We start from the raw sequence: 18320 nt of genomic DNA on the forward strand, positions 1-18320 counted from the left end.
GAGGAGGAGGAGGAGGAGGAGACCTCTCCGTTCTAGAGGAGAGACACCCCTTCCACTGGAGAAGCCATCAAGACAGGAGCATCATCCCAAGGAAAAGGCATGAGGTTGGTCTCCGCTGATTCTAGTCCTACAGACATAGGGAGGCATGCAAGCGCAGGGGGACAGAGGGAAGATCTCTGGAGGTGACTGAGGACAAGTGAGATGCATGGGAGAAGAAAGAGAGGAGGATGTCAATTATTTTCCAGCAGACTGTATAATTGTATCATCATTTCAAAATCTATAACTGAACAGGATTTCCAGGCAGAGACAGAGAGAGAGAGAGAGGCAGACAGATAGATCAATTTGCGAGGGATTTTTGCCTTGGGACATGTTGGCCCGTCCAGCTTTAAAGGTACCCTGGGGCCAACGAAAAAGAGGGCAACTGTGTAAGCCCAGCCCTGATGGAATGAAGGGAATATTTCCCCTTCAGGAATTTAATTTCCTGTTTGCACTGTGATGCTGAAGTAGTAAACTGTAGCCACTCTCTCTCATTTCCAGAGCAGAAATTTCCCTCGCTTCCATTCACTTATGGTATGTAGCACATTCAAGAACAGAATGTATCTTTATCTCTCTCCCCCCCAACTCCTGTATTACATTGTTTGTCCAGCCGCTCCTTTTGTGGTTTACCTTGTGCCTTGTGTCTCCTGAGATTTAATTACTGGGTTAAAAAAAAATCAGTGCTTTTTTACATGCCATGATGATGAACTGTCAGCAGTCCGTGCAATGATATTTTTAAAATATGGAAAAATCATAGCAGGCTGGCTTTGATTTATTCTCAGAATGAGATAGAGGTGACATTCAAAGTGGGTACATTAGAACTCCAATGATAGTCAAAAGCATATTTTGAGGGGCTGATCAACAATGCGGGGAGGGGGTAAACTTTCCCTTGCCTGCTGCTCCACTGCTCCAATTGTTTTATCTTCTGCCAGAAATTCTCTTTTGGCTTGCATGAAAATCAAAGAAGCTGACTTGGTGCATATATATATGGGGGGAAGAGGTTCTGAATGTAGTACCGAGATTGCTGAGGGTTAAGAGATCAGGAGCCCTCTCAAAGTTGCCTTCTTTTCTGGACTGGGGCCCAACTGGCAGAAAAGGGAGTCTTAAATCTCAGAATCCAGCTAGATGAGCCAAAGGATTTGGGGCAGGGGGAGACCCTCAACTATTCTCTCTCTCTCTCTCTCTCTCACACACACACACACACACACACATAGAGTAGACACATGAGGCAGGAAGCTGATAATACAGATCAAAGTGGCATATCGCAGAAGATCATTTTTGGCACAGCCCATCTAGTGGGTAAACTTTCTCTGGAAACGAAGACAACAGGAACATTCCTTTGTTGGTACTGCTGGGCTTAAGTTAACTTTCAGCACAATGGCAGGGTATTTAAATTACGTTTTTTACATTTGGCTGGCGTTTCAGGGAAAACCCTCCTGTGGGTTTCTTCCTGTTTAAAAAAATGGACTCAGAAAGTCATCATCAATGCTATTTTACTACAGCACTAGTATGATACAATATTGTAGTATTAATAGTACTATCAATGCTATAGTACTATTCAATACTATATGAAGCTTTTGACTGAGATGGTCTGTAACTTTAGGGAAGCATGTCATCAATATTTTAACTAAGGACTTGGGAACAGCTGTCTCCGTCCTGGACATTTGGAGGCTATGATTAGCTGGAAGGAGGAAACAGACAGACAGGCGGAAAGAAGCAGTACTGATACTGCTGTGTTGTGTTCTGGAAATAATTTGCTTGCTTGTGAGTGATATGTTTCAGGTCAGTTTAACAATCTTGCCCTAATCCTGCATCCCTCATAGCCTCTGGTGGAGAGTGCCTTTTGCCATCTCAGTTCATCAGAAAGTTTGTCCATTTTCTCTCTTCATCAGAGGCCTGCCATGCTGATTAATGTTTTTTAGCTCCAGCTTGATTACCACACCACTCCTTTCACGGGGCTGCTCTTGAAGGCAATCCGGAACCTTCAAGTCATGAGGCAACTCTTTGTTCTTCACGCTGTTCAGGCTGTGATCCTCCTGGGCAAAAGTGCTCACAAGTGTTTAATCAGCAAGGACCATGATTGGAATGGAATGCCTGGCCTTTGCCAACAGCTGATTCACTTGCCTAGGAAGATGCATGCCTCCCTTAAGTAGGATTTTGTAAGGTAGCAGTGATTGGGGGCAGAATAGCCCTACATCCCAGGCTGTCATCAGAACATGGGAAAATAGTCACTGACTTGTGGGTGGCTATGTTGATTCCTTCCCTCCCCTGCCATGTCCTGTTGAAGAAAATGGCAGGGAAATATCCATTTGGATCTGATATAAAATTGCACCTTCAACCTGGGCATTAACATAGATTTAAGGGGTAAAAAAAGTGGTGCGTATTTGCTCCTCCTTATTTTACTCACAACCTGCCCCAATCTTCATTTCAGCTCTTCCACTTATATGACTTTAGTAGAACAAGAAATCTAGTGGCAGTGTGACCATTACATGTGGGAGGTGTCCGGCTAGCGGAAATCTTATGGCAATGGCCTATATTTCATGTTTATGCCTGGCACTCCACCGATCTAGCATTTTATCAGTATGTCAGGGTTTGGAGATAGACAGAGATAGAGACAGCGATAGAGATGATAGATTCAGCCCTGATGCTAGTATAGTTTCAGCAAGAGAGTGCACCTCTAATTAACTAATTTCAGATTTATTTCAAATTTCTAAAAGCTGCTTTTCAGATATAAGGAACTTCACAAAGCAGTTTATAGTAATAATAGAACACAAATTGCTACAGCCAATGTGGAGATTAAATCAAAAGATTAGACTAAAGAATGATAAATACTTTTAAATCTATGTAAAGAAATAACAAAGCTGGCAAGTTTTTATTTCTGACCCTCATTTTCTTCAGAAGACAGCCATAAACAGATTTTCAGATTGTATGAAGCAGCAGCGTCTGTTTTCTCATTTAAAGACTATAATCCCAGATCCACATTCATAATATATTTAACCACTGCAGTGCAATTTTCTGTAAATATATGGTAAGGAAGGACCATCGTAAAGCAAGGAAAACTGATTTTTCATTTTGTTGAGTGAATGTATCATTATGAGCAGGTGCTCTGTCTTTTCGCTGAGACAGGTATTTTGGAATGAATTTGTTGGTTGATAAGGGAATTTCCTGCTTAGCCTGCTGCATCAGGTTTTTATTGATGATTTGTTCCATCGCATATTGATGTACATACTACAGGACTTTGCATAAAGAGTGACATAAGCGAAAAGGAAAATCCCTAGGCTCAAGGAGCTAAAATTTAGTAATAAAGGAGAAGAGGACACAGGAGAGGGCAACTCTTTTACTCACATTCATTCATTCATTCATTCATACAATTTATCACTGTCTCAGTCTTAGCAGACTCCAGGCAGTTTACAGATAATGATGAGCAAGCAATTGTGCAAAACACTTCCAAAAAAAGAAGTAGGCTTTTTGGCAAGTCTTCTCCCAGTTTGTGTCCATTTTTGGTGCATATTCATTCATATTCTGTCCTGGTGTTACTTTAAGCTTTGAACAGAAGGAACAAACACTGCACAAAGATTCATATTTAACAATATAGAGACCATACAGTTATTTATAGTTTATTTATTTATTGTGCAAACCCAGAAAATTAGACTAATGGACAAAACCATTAAAAGTTAACAAAATGGACAAAACCATTAGGTTAACCAGAACCACTATTTTGTTAAGTACTGAACAAAATAAATCTAATTTTTGAACATGATAGTTAACAGATTATACTTAATATCCAACATTAATGTTAGATGTCCACAAAATATCCACATTTTAAGTCCAGAGATGTATGTTATAATAGACAACATATTTTACAGAATTTTATAGATTCTGAAAAATTACATGTGGTGCCTGTCAACATCATAATGATATATGGCAGAATTTTCTGGCTGCAATGCTTACTTGGAAACCTAGTCGTACTGAATTCATTAGAATTTATCTTCAAGTAAGCATGCATGGTGTATGGCTGTTCTCAACTCAATTACAGATACTGAGGCACAATTTCACACTCAAAATGCCAAGTCTTTTTATCTGATTTCAGGACTTCATATTTGAATGGTAAAATCAGAAGCAGCAAATTCTCAATGTTGTTGAATATTCCTTTCCAGCTCTAAGTGCAACTATGAAGGCTGAAAATCAGTCAGAAGGCAAGAAGATAGAGCAGCCCAGACTGGAGGTAAAGCAGCAGAACATGAAGGTGGCAACTGAGATGGAAGAAGAGAAGAAGGAAGAAAGCGATGGCCTCATTGAGTTCTTCAGTTCCTACCAGGAGCTTTTCCAATTTTTTTGCAACAATACAACCATCCATGGTGCCATCCGGCTGGTTTGTTCTAAGAAAAATAAGATGAAGACTGCCTTTTGGTCGGTCCTTTTTTTCCTCACCTTTGGCCTCATGTATTGGCAGTTTGGAATCATCTATAGAGATTACTTCAGCTTTCCAGTCAACCTGAACTTGAACCTGAACTCTGATAGGCTTACCTTCCCTGCTGTCACACTATGTACTCTCAATCCTTATAGGTAAGACCCCCAATATTTCTGCAGACCCTCTGGATTATGGAGGCTGAGTTCTCAGAAGTCCCTAGCTTCAAGGGTACAGCCTACATAGAGAGACATGGCTACTATTGCAAAGGTATCTCTGCAGTAGCACCTAATCATGACAGAACCATGCCCTAATAATCTTTTTTTACTATTTTTACATATCCCCCGATACTGCCTTCATCTCATCCCCAGTCCATGAATGAGACAGGCAGCAGCTTGAGTTGTCCTTAGCTGTACTGGTGACAGTATTTTTCCCCATATTCTTCCTCAAGGTGTGTGAAATCTGTTAGGCTTTGTCACAAGTCATGTGATTCAGAGTGACTGGGACACAGAGATCATTGAGATGGATAGGAGTCAGCAGCAGGGGCAACGGATGTCATGCTATCATATTTTCTGCCAACACAAGGATGGATGAATAGCATTATTGTAAGGGAGACTGGCTCTGAGAGTCAAGAATTCTGGAACTGATTTTAATTATGTGGAGTCTGGTTTAGAAAGCATAACAAAAATGATAAAAGTTTTAGGATGTAATTTAAAATTTAATTTAATTTAAAGAATGGTAGGAAAGAGAAAGATCAAGTCAATAGATTGTTTTAAAATTTATTCTTAATGCTAATAGATTTTTAACAAAAGATTATAATGGTTGATGAGAATGAATAAACATGGAGAATGATCTCAAAAATAGATGCACTTTTGGGGGGTTAAATAAGATAAACCATAACTGATGTAATAGGGATTAATTTAAGCTTAAAATAATTTATTAAAAATGACTAAAGATAAGTTGATGGGAATGCAAGGACCGAACAAAGGATTGGAATAGTGGGGTGGGGTAATCAAGATTAAGATGCATGGGCACCACATTGTTTTTTCCATGACCCCAATTGCTTTTCCACTGGCCCTACCCATTTCTGGGAGTGTAACCCTTAACATGTTACAGAAAACTGAATGTGACCCTGGACCTGAAAAAAGTTGATCTTCCCTGGTCTAGAAATGATATGCTCAGTTCAGCAATCTTGGTAAGAATTCCAGCACAGCTGGATCATAGTACATCTTCTGTTCACCTCTGGCATACTGTATTGTTGAAAGGAAGTGAACTTCAGCCTACCCAAGCTTGTGCCTTTGGCCATATTGACAGAGATTTCTGGAGCATATAGTCCCACACATCTGAAGACTAGCAACTCATTAACAGTTGGAGTAGACACTGTATCCTTGAAGCCCATTCTTCCATCTTTTAGGTATAGTGCTTTTCGGAAAGAGCTGGAAGAACTGGATCAAATGACCCGACGGACTCTTCTGGAGGTATTCAAATACAATATGTCTTTGGGGCAGAACACCTTGACCAAATCCTCTAAGAAACGTAGCACTAGGAGCCTATACCACCATATGCAGCGCTACCCACTGCATCGACGCAAACGTGATACACAAGCCACCATGGAGGACAACAATCCCCAAGTGGGCAAAAGTGATTGGAAAGTTGGTTTCACCCTGGTAAGCATGGTTTCACATCCTTTTCATACAACTGTTCCAGGATCACTCAATCCATTTCATGGCCAAATCCCTGGATCTGAAAAGTGTCCAACCTGCTGTGGATTCATTCAAACCGACAGCATGAATCAGAAGCAGGAATATAGTATCCTTCGAATATCTATCATATGGTTGTGTTTATGTTTATGTTTGCGTATGTGTGTGTGTGTGTGTGTGTGTATCAGAACAGATGTAGAAAATTTAAAATATTGTAAGCAGAGGGACCTCGTCAAATTTCACAGAAATTGATGCCAGGGTTTTGAATTACACATCTTTAAAATCAGTTTATTAAAGTGACCATAGCACTTTTTCTTTTCCCCAAGGAAGTTTATCGAAAAGCTATATTGCTGTTAAAAATGAATGACAACACGTCATAACAATTATGGCAGGGGGTTTCAAATCAATTCCTTTTGATTTGGATTTTATATGTAAAAAAGTGTCTCTAACTTTGAGACAGAATGTAGCAAAATTCACGGCAAAAATGGATCCTATCCTGAGAAATATCTGTGACAAATTTCAGGCAAATAGTTTGATGGGGTTTTGTGCAATGGAAAGGAATGATAGCAAGGAATAATTCTGCCCCTTCTTAAATTCAGTGGAGCTATCCAGGAATTGGGGATGGGAAGAAATACAACATCAACTCACTCATAGTCTTTAAGCCAATCACATAGCTAATACAGCCACAAAATTTGCTTCGTGGATGGGGGAAGAGCAGCAAACCATTAAATAAAGGATTGTTTTAGGAACAATCATAGGATTGTTCATTTATTTACAAGTACTTTCATGCCACTTACAGAGTATTAATAAAATACATAACGTATTAATAGTGTTGCCTCAATTAAATAATTAAACCATCATCTTCATAAAGCCACAATAAATAGTGCCATATACATCCTAGATATCTACTTATCACATCCTCAGCCCATGAATGCCCACTTAAACAGCCAGGTTTTCTAAATGCTAATAATGAGGATGCTTCTTTATTTCTAAGGGGAACTGGTTCCTCAAGACTTCTGTAGAGAACATTGGCCTCCAAGCCCCCTTAGCAAGTACTCTCTGTTGGCATGCCTTGGGGAGGCAGACTTTACCTGGAGCAAGCAGTCTCGCAGATACCCAAGTAGGGCTTCATAGCTTAATACTGTGAAATGAATATGAAAACAAGCTGGCAGCTGATGCAGCTCTGCAGTCTAGGAGTTGTATAGAAGTGGAGTTCTTGATGCTCTCTGAGCTTCATTGTTTGCTTGCAGATGTTTCATTGGCCAACTAGGGAACATCATCATTTATGTAGATGTATCAAGGCATGGCCATCAGGATGGGGCTGTTGCATTCCATACCAGCTGTAGTTCTGGGTGGTCTTCAAGGGCAGTCCCATGTAGTACAAGTTATGGTATCCATTCCATTCTCAAAGGATAGTCATTGAACAAAATAAGGTACTCTTATCACAAGTGATCAAGTGATTTGAGGGCAGACCTATTGATCACTCAATCCAGGATGTAGCATCTTCATCATTATCATCATCATCATCACTGAGATACAAGCAACTACAACATCAACAAATACAGTATGTTATACAATTTTAAAAAGACCAAATGCATTATGATTGAAAATAACTATAACAGAAAGGAAGAAAAAAAGATTTTTTAAAAAGATCCATATCATATCCATTGGTATCAATATGGGATTGATTCAGTCCTTAAACTTGTCATTAAATCTAGACTACACAGAAACATTTTGCTTCATCTTCTGATTTTTGAGAATGTAGAGAGTTTTCAGAAATAGATAATAGACTTGCTGAATCCAGTATGTTAATAATGAGGGTCAAGGGACTTGTAGACATGGGGATAAAAACATCATGGGGACACAGGTCTGATTCTACAGATGGAGTGGAGGAGCTTTTTGTAGGGTTATTTGGTGTCCCTTGTCCACTGATTCTCCTATAATGGGAATGTTTTCCCATCTCACTTGTTTCATTCTTGTTCTAGAATGCGTCTAATGGGAATGGTTTCTTTTTCAGTGTAACGAAAACAAGACAGATTGTTTCCACCAAATGTATTCCTCCGGTGTGGATGCTGTACGGGAATGGTACAGTTTTCATTACATCAACATCCTGGCAAAGTTCCCTGACACTAAGGCCCTAGAGGAATCCAACTTCACTAGCTTCATCTATGCCTGCCGATTCAACGAATTGACATGTAACAAAGCGTGAGTCCCAATATCACTGCTCTCTAGGACAACTTACGTTGAATCTGCAGTAGAATAAGAAATCTGCCACTTCATCTGTAAAACTAAGTTTCTGAAGGAAAGCTCTAAATTTCCCAAGAAAGGGAGAGGTTTCATTATACCAATAAACACATCCAATGGCTCCTCCGATGAGCAGGCATAGGAAACTGATCAGTGGATCGGAACACCTTCTTGGCCTTGTTCTTTGGCTGATCCTCAGAGGAACGTGGCAAGGTTTGGGTGACACACTAAACAAGTCATGCATTAAGCTATTTGTGGTTGGATTGCTACCACTACTGATGGGAATAGCCAGCAGGTGTGATCAGAGTAGTCTGTACCAACACATCACTCATTCAGCAGAAAGCCTGAATTTCACTTGCTTCAGTGCATGAGTGCAATTAAGCTTTACATGGGCTTAGTCTGCTTAATACTAAATTCCTAAAGTTTTGTTCTGATTAAGACCTATTCAGACTTTCTTTCTGTATGTTAACAAACCCTTGTTGTAGGAAGGAATATACACTACCTTGTCCTAGCTCTGTGTATTTAATTGAAAATTGGAAAGGAACTCTGGACAGTGATACTCCAATGATGAGGAACTAAAATTGCCACAGGTTTCCAGTCATATGTGGGAGTCTGTGTGTAGAGTTGTGAAATGCATAGAAGTTCATTTCAGGCCTTCTACTGAACACATAAATGTCTGAGGTTGGGCTTACAGGTGTGACTTTACTTCTTATTCATATCCACACACATATAGCAGTATCATATGAAGGTGAAGCTAGATGATCCTCAGAAGAACAACTTCTTCTGTTTAAGAAAATGGGAATTGTATGTCACTCAGAGTTGGCTTTGATTGGAGTGGCATATAAACCTTGCAAAACAAGCAAACAATAAATTTATTTATAATATGCCCCTTACCGGGGCATGGTCCAACCACAGATGTTTTAAATGTTTAAAAAAGAAACATACCTTTATATATTTTTAAAATCTTCACTTGAGTGGAAACCAAAAGGTACCAAGCATGTCTCACTCATGGGGAGGGGGAAATTCTGTGTGTAGGTTTTCACAGTAAGATGTCTCTCCCCAGTGGCTGCCCATTTGTGCTCATACCTGAATGGTTCTCGACACATAGACAGATTGATATGGGAGAAGATTTTCCCATGGTGCCAGATCCTAGGCTAAGAAGAGTTGCACTTGTATGTTGAAATGTACCCCAAATTTGTGAGTCTTTCAAACAAGATATGTTCTCAATCACCAGTCCTGATTAGCACCGTATGAACTGCATTTCGTACTAATCTCATATCTACCTCCCTAGAAATAAGTTCATTGGAGCAAACATAAAAACATATAAAAATAGCTTCCAAGATGCTGGCATGTACCATATTGAAGTTGTATAGTCAATAAATTATTTGAGCATAAATTTATTGATGATTTCATGCAGTCCCCCCATAGATCAGATTATGTAACAATATCATACACCCACATCAGAGTAGAAGTGCTACATTTTCTTGTCCTCCCTTTGAGTAAAGTGACATTTTTACTTAGTTGCAAATATCATTTTGAAGAACTACAAACAGAGGGGTGGGACAGATTTTGAAAGAGGAGGATAGGAAGTTTTCTCATAGCATTTGCCCCATTTTCATTTCATTCCCCATTTTTCCCCATAGCATTCCCTATGGGGAATTCTAAAGTTAATAGCTTAGAACATGGAGATTAGCATTAACAAGAGTCATCTGGGTAAATGTTTTACAAATTTGTTTCTTCTCAATGACTGTCCAATCCCTATTTTCACCAACTTTCTTTTGAAAATGCTTTTGCTCGTCCATCACTTTATATTTCTCTCCCTCTTTGTATGTGTGTATGTGTCCATGTGTGTATGTGTGCATGTTTGTGTATGTGTGTGTGTGTGTACACATAATAATCAAGACCTAGAGCAGCAAAGGCATGGACAAAAGGCAGCATGCAGGTGCAGAGAACAAAATGAAATGAGAAAGAAAAATGTTTCCCAGTTAAGATCATAAGGTTTGTAAAGCAAATGAACTCCCATCTCTGATGGGGGTCAGTGAACATCTTCCTTCTTCACATAGGGAAGACTGAAGTGAGCAAGATTTGGCAAAGAATGGCTTGAAAATACCTTCCAGGTTTCTTGGAGGGAATGGTGGGGGAGTCACAACTTGTGACTCATCAATGCGACACAGTCCACTGGCCAAGCTATTTGAGGCTGATGCCAAGAGCTTGTTAACCAGCCCCTCTCCCCCGATTTTTCAATGTCAGGAAAGCAGCAAAACCAGGGAGTTTATAAATCCCTAGTGCATTCCATTGGTCTTGGTAATGAGGTAATGACTCTGTGACCACACTTAAAACTGGAATTACCCACACTGGTTAGATCTCTTGTCTGGAACAATATGGCCTTTTTCCAGTGCGGCTGAACATTGGCTCTTTTGGATCCAGCTGGCACCTGGACAAGCCACCATTAGTTCCAGCAGTTGTTTGCAGACTTTGTTAGTTAACCTTTCTCTGGCATTTCTTTCACAACTTGTGTACACTTCACCCCACCCCCACCCCCACCAAGCTTACCTGCTGCTGGCACCAAGCTTCCTTCTACGTATTTAGAACCATTGCTAAATTCCAGCTGCGCTGCTGATCTGCACCGGATGCTAGGGAAATAAGCAGTGTGACACGGCTTGCAGAACTTCATACATCTCATTTTGGACGTTCTTCATCTTCTCCATGACAGTCAGGATATACATCTATCAGGATTTCCCACCAAAAATCACAAGCAGTTTACATATCTTTCTTACAACCAACTAAAGAAGGTTTTGAGCTCATTAAATTCTTCTTTAAAGAAGAAAAAAAGATGTTGCTTAGCTTGATTAAAACAAAGCATCTGCAATAGTCTTAACATGGAACAGAAGAGGTGTGGTATGTTATTAAATCTTTCTAGTACAAAAAAAAATCTCAAGTTACAGCAGGTACAGTGGGATAGGTAGAATTAGTTGGTTGGGTTCACACAATACATTAAACCCTAGACCCAGGTTAAGAAGCATTCAATAACATGTTATGCCCATGTTATGGTTTATGGGATGGTCTGATTCCCACAATAAGCTGATAACTGCGTTCCTACAATATGCTGAAACACAAATCAGACAACCCCATTTCAACCTAGCCTAGCATATGATGTAAAATCAGCATCCAGGTGGCACAACACAGACAACCATCTTAAACAAAAAGTTCTCCTAGTTGAAATTTTGCATATTGTTTTGCCCCTTACAGTCCCAATATACTGTTCTACTTTTCTTCCCAACAGCTGCAAACCCAATTATCTGAATCTGTTGCTCAGTTAGCCTCAATCTTTATTTTTGTTCTCTCAGGAACTATACACATTTCCATCACCCCATTTATGGGAACTGCTACACATTCAACGACAACAGCAGCACTTTGTGGATGTCCTCCCTGCCTGGGATCAATAATGGTGAGCAAATGCTAAAAAGCGGTGATGAATGTCTGGAAAGGCTCTTACGACAGTAGCCATGAGTCCCTTGTTTGTATGCACCAACAATGCTAGGGAGGTCAAACAGAAAATACATTTTCTTTCTATTTTCTGTATCTAAGCTCTCCTGGGCATAGGCCTAATTGCACAAAGGAGATGCTGCAGTTATCTCTTAAAAACTACAGAGTGGGGTACATTATTTGTTGTACCTAGTGTAGCCTGTACATAGCATTTTATAATAAAGACATATAGTAATAAAAAAAAAAAACTACAGAGTGGGGGAATAAATACATGGAGAGATGCATCCTGCGGCAGGGGAGGAATGGGGGAAATTCTGCATATAGATGCCATATTCCAATATGAGATGAATGTTGGAATTAAACGTGCATGCCCTGGCTTTCTGTACCTACTGATCACTAGAGGAGGGACAAAGAGGAAGAGGAAGAGGAAGAAAGATGGACTCTGCACTCTTATCTCCCTTCCTTTTCTAAGAAACTTACATTGCATTATGTGCCTCTGGATAATAGCCCAATACAGGTTTGGTGATATTCTGTAATGGTATGTGGGAAAGACCTTGGGAGGCTGGGCCAAGAGACGTCACCCAAGGAATGGCCAGATAAAAGACTGCATAACTCCCAACTGGATAGCAGGCAGGGCAAGAGGCATAGAAGAGACCCTCCCTAGTTTCTCAGGCTGTAAAGGAGGCAGCGGGAGAATTGTACTTTCAGACTTGCAAGATTCTGTTAATGTAGCTTTACAATAAAGTAGAATTAGCTCATCTGATTGTGATTCCTATCTGGTTTATTATTATTATTATTATTATTTATTTATTTATTTATTTATTTAATTTGTCCCCGCCCATCTCCCCACAATGGGGGACTCTGGGCGGCTTACAACACACTAAAAAACATAAATACCATTAAAAGTTATAAAACCAAACATTAGAAAAATAAACAACTAAAAAATCCAAGAGGCCGCTGGGGGCACAGCACACCACTAAGGGGCCAGCCAACCCCACTTCTGATATCCTCCCTCCCTGCCCCAGGCCAGATGGCAGAGCCAGGTCTTCAAGTCCCTCCGAAAGGCCTGGAGTGAGGGGGCCTGTCTCACCTCCGGGGGCAAGATGTTCTACAGGGCGGGGGCCACAGCAGAGAAGGCTCGCCTTCTGGACCCCGCTAATCGAAGTTCTTTTACCACGGGGATCCGAAGCATGCCCTCTCTGTGAGATCGGGTGGGACGGATAGAGATCGTGGGGGCGAGGCGATCCTTCAGGTACCCTGGCCCCATGCCATGTAGGGCTTTAAAGGTGATAACCAACACCTTGAATTGGACCCAGAAGCAAATTGGTACCCAATGCAGCTCACGGAGCAGAGGTGTTATATGGGTCCTTCTTCGGGCCCCAAAAATTGCTCGCGCGGCCACATTCTGGACCAGCTGAAGCCTCCAGATATTCTTCAAGGGTAGCCCCATGTAGAGCGCATTGCAGTAGTCTATCTGGGAGATAACGAGGGCATGAGTGACTGTCCGCAAGGCATCCCGATCCAGGAAAGGGCGTAACTGGTGCACAACCCGAAGCTGTGCAAAAGCCCTCCTGGCCACGGCTGCCACCTGCTCTTCGAGCAGGAGTCGTGAGTCCAGGAGGACCCCCAATTACGCACTGAGTCTGTCTGGGGCAGTGCCACCCCATCCAGAACCAAGGATGACAACGTCCTGGATACAGAGGAGCCATTAACCCACAGCCACTCCGTCTTGCCAGGGTTCAGCTGGAGCCTGTTGTTCCCCATCCAGACCCTCACAGCCTCCAGGCACCGCGAGAGGGCGGTTTATGGTGACATCCCTGCGAGGCCGACATATTCTCAGGGCTGTCACCATTTAATTCCCTTCTCAATTCAGTTATCTTTTTCTTCTGACTCTGACTTTTGCATTTCAAGTTCTTACCTGACTTGCTCTCTCCTCCAAATGAAGGAAAGTGAACTACAGGCTCTTAATTGTAGATAGCCTTAAATACCTGAGGCTTTCCTACCATGTTATTTTTTAAATGAAGTTGATCTCTGTGTTATTTAATGCAAAGCCTCAAGTACATTTATAAAATTTATACTCCTAACGAGTTTCGCTCTGCGTGCATTATTTCCATGGTACACAGCTACCTGCTAGCCAGTATTGGCTAGGCTATAACTCTTGTGTTGGATGGTTTTATTATCTATGCTGAGAACAGTTTGTAAAAAGGTGTATCCAGTAATAGAACTTTCCCAGCTAGTTTGAAGTGATATTTGCCTATTTATATAACATAGGCCTGGCCTCTATGACTCAATGATACAGGCACAAGTTGTACCTTGACTTTACTCCAACCGGCACTTTTTTCCCTCTTCAGCTTGTTAACGATCTTAAAATGGATGCAGGACAAGTTCTACTTAAGAATTTTTTTTTTTATTACATCATAGCATTCAGGCATAAGGCCCCAGTACTGCTTTCATTAGAATTTCATCTCAGAAACTTATTCAATGTTCTGAAAAGCTACCATGGCCCATCTCAGGAGACTTGCTCCCCAACATTCTTCAGACTCATTCAGCTTGGCAAAGCTTCTTTCTACATTTCTTATCTCCCTCCCTGAACCACCTCCTACTCTTTTTATTAGATCTCTGACATAACTTTTGGTTTCCCTGGCTCTCTGTCTCTACAGGCCTTTCTCTCGTGGTCCGCACACAGCAAAATGACTTTATCCCACTACTGTCCACTGTGACGGGAGCCCGAATAATGGTCCATAATCAGAATGAACCAGCCTTCATGGACGAAGGGGGCTTTAATGTACGTCCTGGCATAGAAACATCCATCAGTATGAGAAAGGTGAGAGACAGAAAAGATAAGCCTTGCTTTCAGCATGTGGGTGGAATCACTTCTTTTGCAAAGAAAGGAAATAGAAGCACATGGCTGAAATAAAACAGGCTCAGTTCAGTTCAGTTTATTCAGTTCAGAGTTTATTAGAACTCATGGATCACCAAAAGAAAACATGAAATAACTTCAGCTATTATAGTGCTATAAAACTAGAGTCTGTCAACAAACCATCAATACAATGAATTGTCATAATGACAACCTACCATTTTCTTATCTAGATTTGTGTGTGTGTGTGTGTGTGTGTGTGCGCTAAAAGGTTAACAAGCCGCAGAACAGAAAGAACAGTCTACGCTCTTAGAAATGTTTACTTGCTTCTATCCCACAATGTATGAAGCAACTATGAGTCTTTTCTTCAATACTTACAAACCATGGAAATTTATTCAGTGGCGTTACAAGGCGTCATAGCTCCCTCTGAGTATCCTCCCATAGTGCTGATTGTTTAAAAAAAAAATTTGGCAAGGGTTTACAGTTTTCCTAAACTGTAAAAATGTGACTGGCATTTGGTGGTCAATTATTTCATCACAGACTAACATACAGTACTTCACATAGTTATTATAAGAATGAAATTGGGAAAATAAGAGTGAAATTTTTAAAAAGTAAAATAGCCCTCTCATATCACTTGGTAAATATGAAAGATATAATTCCCCATTCTATGTATGTGAAAAGCAGTACAATGAGTGACTTCATGCAACATATAATTCTCCCTCTCCACTTAGTGTGCCACTGTTATGTCAGGTACACATTTAATTTGGAATTTCACCCTGGAATATCTACCATCCATTGTTTTCACAGACCCCAATCATATAGCTGTTATCATTAGAACAGGACTGGCACCCACCGCAGGGGCATGAATGCTGTAAGATGGGACAGAGGAAGCCTCCTGGTTTAACTTTTATGACTTACTGTGTCATAATAAGAAGAGTGTAACATTGTTATACTAGAGCATGGTGATGAACAGGCTAAAGGAATGTCATTGTTGACCAAGCATTAAGATGTATAGTACTTATACCAGTTACTTCCAGTGCAGAAACATTGCGCTAAACATTGCCAGTGATGAAGGACAGTGTTGTAGTTCAAGATGTCTCTGTAAACAAAAGAGCTAAATAAAAGTAGCAAAGATTTGAAACAACTTTTGGAAATTTGTTAAGTATGGGGAAGGCTGCCTGGAGCTCTCCAGATGTTTTGGATTTCAAATTCCATCAGCACCAGCCAGTAGGCAATAGTAAGAGGCAGTGGGAATTGTAGACTAAATTACCTAGAAGGGTACTGGATGCTTTAGCACAAATCTTCAGGCCAACAAAATTTCTAGCTTGAGTTTGAGTCAGGCAGTACCTTCAGCAGGCAGGCTGAAGACATGAAGGAAAGATATGACAGCCAGTGCAAAGCAGAAAAGGGGGAAAAAACTGCATTGATTTGACGAGCTGTAAATTGACTGGCAGGAAACCACCCAGCGCCTTGGGGGCACCTACAGTGGCTGCACAGAAGATGGAAGTGATGTGCCAGTGAAGAACCTTTTCTCATCCCGTTACACTGAGCAGGTATCTTCCCTTAACAGAACCACTCTCACTCCAGGACTGGGCTCTGCCTAGCCCTCTCCCTGTACTGGGATTATCCCCATCACCAGAAATCTTCCAGCATTAATGTGCTGCTGAATATTCAAGGGGCTCCTTTTGCTACTTCTAGGTCTGCATACGTTCCTGTTTCCAGAACAGTATGGTAGAACAATGTGGCTGTGGCCATTACTTCTACCCCTTACCCCCTGGAGCAGTGTACTGTGACTACACTAAACATGTAGCCTGGGGTAAGTACAGACAAAGGCCGGGAGGAATTCACCCATATCACATCTCTGTAACCCCCACTGTCAACTCCTTTAGCTGACAAAAGATTGCTCAGTTAACACATGTTTCTCTGTGTCCTATTAAGGTTATTGCTATTATAAACTCCAGGCTGAATTTAAAGCAGACCACCTAGGCTGCTTCACTAAATGCCGGAAACCTTGCAAGTAAGTAGGCTTCAAAACTTGTGGAGTTGCATTCCTGGGTCTGGCCAGATTCCACAGAGCTTGCTTGGCAATAGAAGATGTTCGGGGAAATGGAATGAACAGACTTCATCCTTGACACATCCATGAAGGCTGGCCTCCCAATTCTAGCTGAAAGGAGGAGCCCCCAAGCAGGGAAAGAAAAGGAAAGGGAATGGGGCATTGCTGTTTAAAAGTTCTCATAGATCATCCTAGTCGCAAAGTGATGAACGTATGTCGCTCAGATGCTGACAGGGTGACCGGAGGTTCAGCTATGTGACTTCCCTCAGCCATGCAAGTTCACTTCTGGACAAGGATGCTGACTAAAGAGCTTATCTCAAATGTGCTGGATGTAAACACCTCTGAAGTTCTCTTTTACTTTTCTTTAGGGTGACAGAGTACCAGCTGTCAGCTGGATATTCACGCTGGCCTTCAGCTGTCTCCGAGGTAAGCAGCTGATTTTTGCTATAGGGCAGCGTTTCTCACGAGAACCAGTTTGGTCTTGTGGTTAAGGCGCCAGGCTAGAAACTGGGAGACTGTGAGTTCTAGTTCCGCCTTAGGCACAAAGCCAGCTGGGTGACCTTGGGCCAGTCACTCTCTCTTGGCCCTAGGAAGGAGACAATGGCAAACCACTTCCGAAACACCTTGCCAAGAAAACTGCAACGACTAGTCCAGGCAGTCACCAGGAGTCAACCCTGACTCGAAGGCATCAAAAAAAAAACAAGTGTTTCTCAACCCTAGCAACTCTCAAGATGTGTGGACTTCATGCTGGCTGGGGAATTCTGGAAGTTGAAGTCCACACATCTTGGAGTTGTCAAGAATGAGAAACACTGGTGTAAGATATAGACACCTGAAAGCTATGAGGGACCAACTGAACACTTCACACCTGTGGATGCAATAGCATCTTCCCTTAATGCCCATTTTGCAAGTGAAAGGCATGGGGTAGAGAGAGAAATATAAAGCAGATCTGGTAGACTTAACCCCAGCCTGCTGGTGTTGTTCCAAAGACATGTGCATTTTTTTAATTACAGGAGAAAGGTCACTTGGAGGAGAGAACTATTGAATGGAAAAAAGAACAAGAGTTCTTTTCCACCCTAAATGCCTTCCTTTCCAAAATTACTTTTTTTTAATAGTTGTGTGTGTTTGTGCATAAGAGGTTAACATCCCCTGAACTGTTCAAGCTGATTTTGCAAATCTATCCTCTCATTTCAGGCCTGGGTGTTTCACATGCTGACCCTGCAGAATAAATACGATGTCATATCTAAGAGGTAAGGGCTCCCCCTACTGACAAAATATGAACAAAAATTGTTGGTTAAAGTCAAACCAACAAGGTGAAACAGCAGCACTGAGGCAAAAAAAAAGATGAGGGAAACAGGGTGAAAATATAACATATTGACTGCTTCAAGATCGGCTGGAAGCAAGACTATTGGAATGTAAAGGCTGTGGCTGTATAGTCATGGTTACATGGTTAGTTAATGGTTCAGGGTGCTATGAGCTCAGAAATTAGATTAGGTCAATCTTGAGTAGTGCAGCTTTTCCCAAGGACAGAACTTCAAG

General features: G+C 41.2%; 2 protein-coding genes across 2 annotated transcripts in view; one reads left to right on the forward strand and one right to left on the reverse strand.

Moving 5' to 3' along the window:
- Positions 1–18320, forward strand: part of SCNN1A (sodium channel epithelial 1 subunit alpha) — a 20184-nt gene continuing 1864 nt past the window's right edge. The window contains exons 1-11 of the mRNA XM_007429616.3: positions 1–104; positions 4194–4602; positions 5859–6111; positions 8162–8349; positions 11736–11836; positions 14535–14698; positions 16186–16284; positions 16430–16547; positions 16670–16748; positions 17153–17210; positions 17976–18031. Coding sequence (XP_007429678.2) covers positions 4208–4602; positions 5859–6111; positions 8162–8349; positions 11736–11836; positions 14535–14698; positions 16186–16284; positions 16430–16547; positions 16670–16748; positions 17153–17210; positions 17976–18031 — 1511 coding nt within the window. The 5' untranslated portion in view covers positions 1–104; positions 4194–4207. The remainder of the gene's footprint in view (positions 105–4193; positions 4603–5858; positions 6112–8161; positions 8350–11735; positions 11837–14534; positions 14699–16185; positions 16285–16429; positions 16548–16669; positions 16749–17152; positions 17211–17975; positions 18032–18320) is intronic.
- The window catches only part of VAMP1 (vesicle associated membrane protein 1), a 22872-nt gene continuing 10985 nt past the window's right edge, over positions 6434–18320 (reverse strand). The window contains exons 5-6 of the mRNA XM_025167546.2: positions 10942–11021; positions 6434–7688 (exon numbers count right to left, since the gene is read on the reverse strand). Coding sequence (XP_025023314.1) covers positions 10966–11021 — 56 coding nt within the window. The 3' untranslated portion in view covers positions 6434–7688; positions 10942–10965. The remainder of the gene's footprint in view (positions 7689–10941; positions 11022–18320) is intronic.

This window comes from Python bivittatus, unplaced genomic scaffold (assembly GCF_059951505.1).
Source record: "Python bivittatus isolate LINGU-HERP-01145 unplaced genomic scaffold, Pbiv_v1 ctg000270_np1212, whole genome shotgun sequence".
Lineage (NCBI taxonomy): Eukaryota > Metazoa > Chordata > Lepidosauria > Squamata > Pythonidae > Python > Python bivittatus.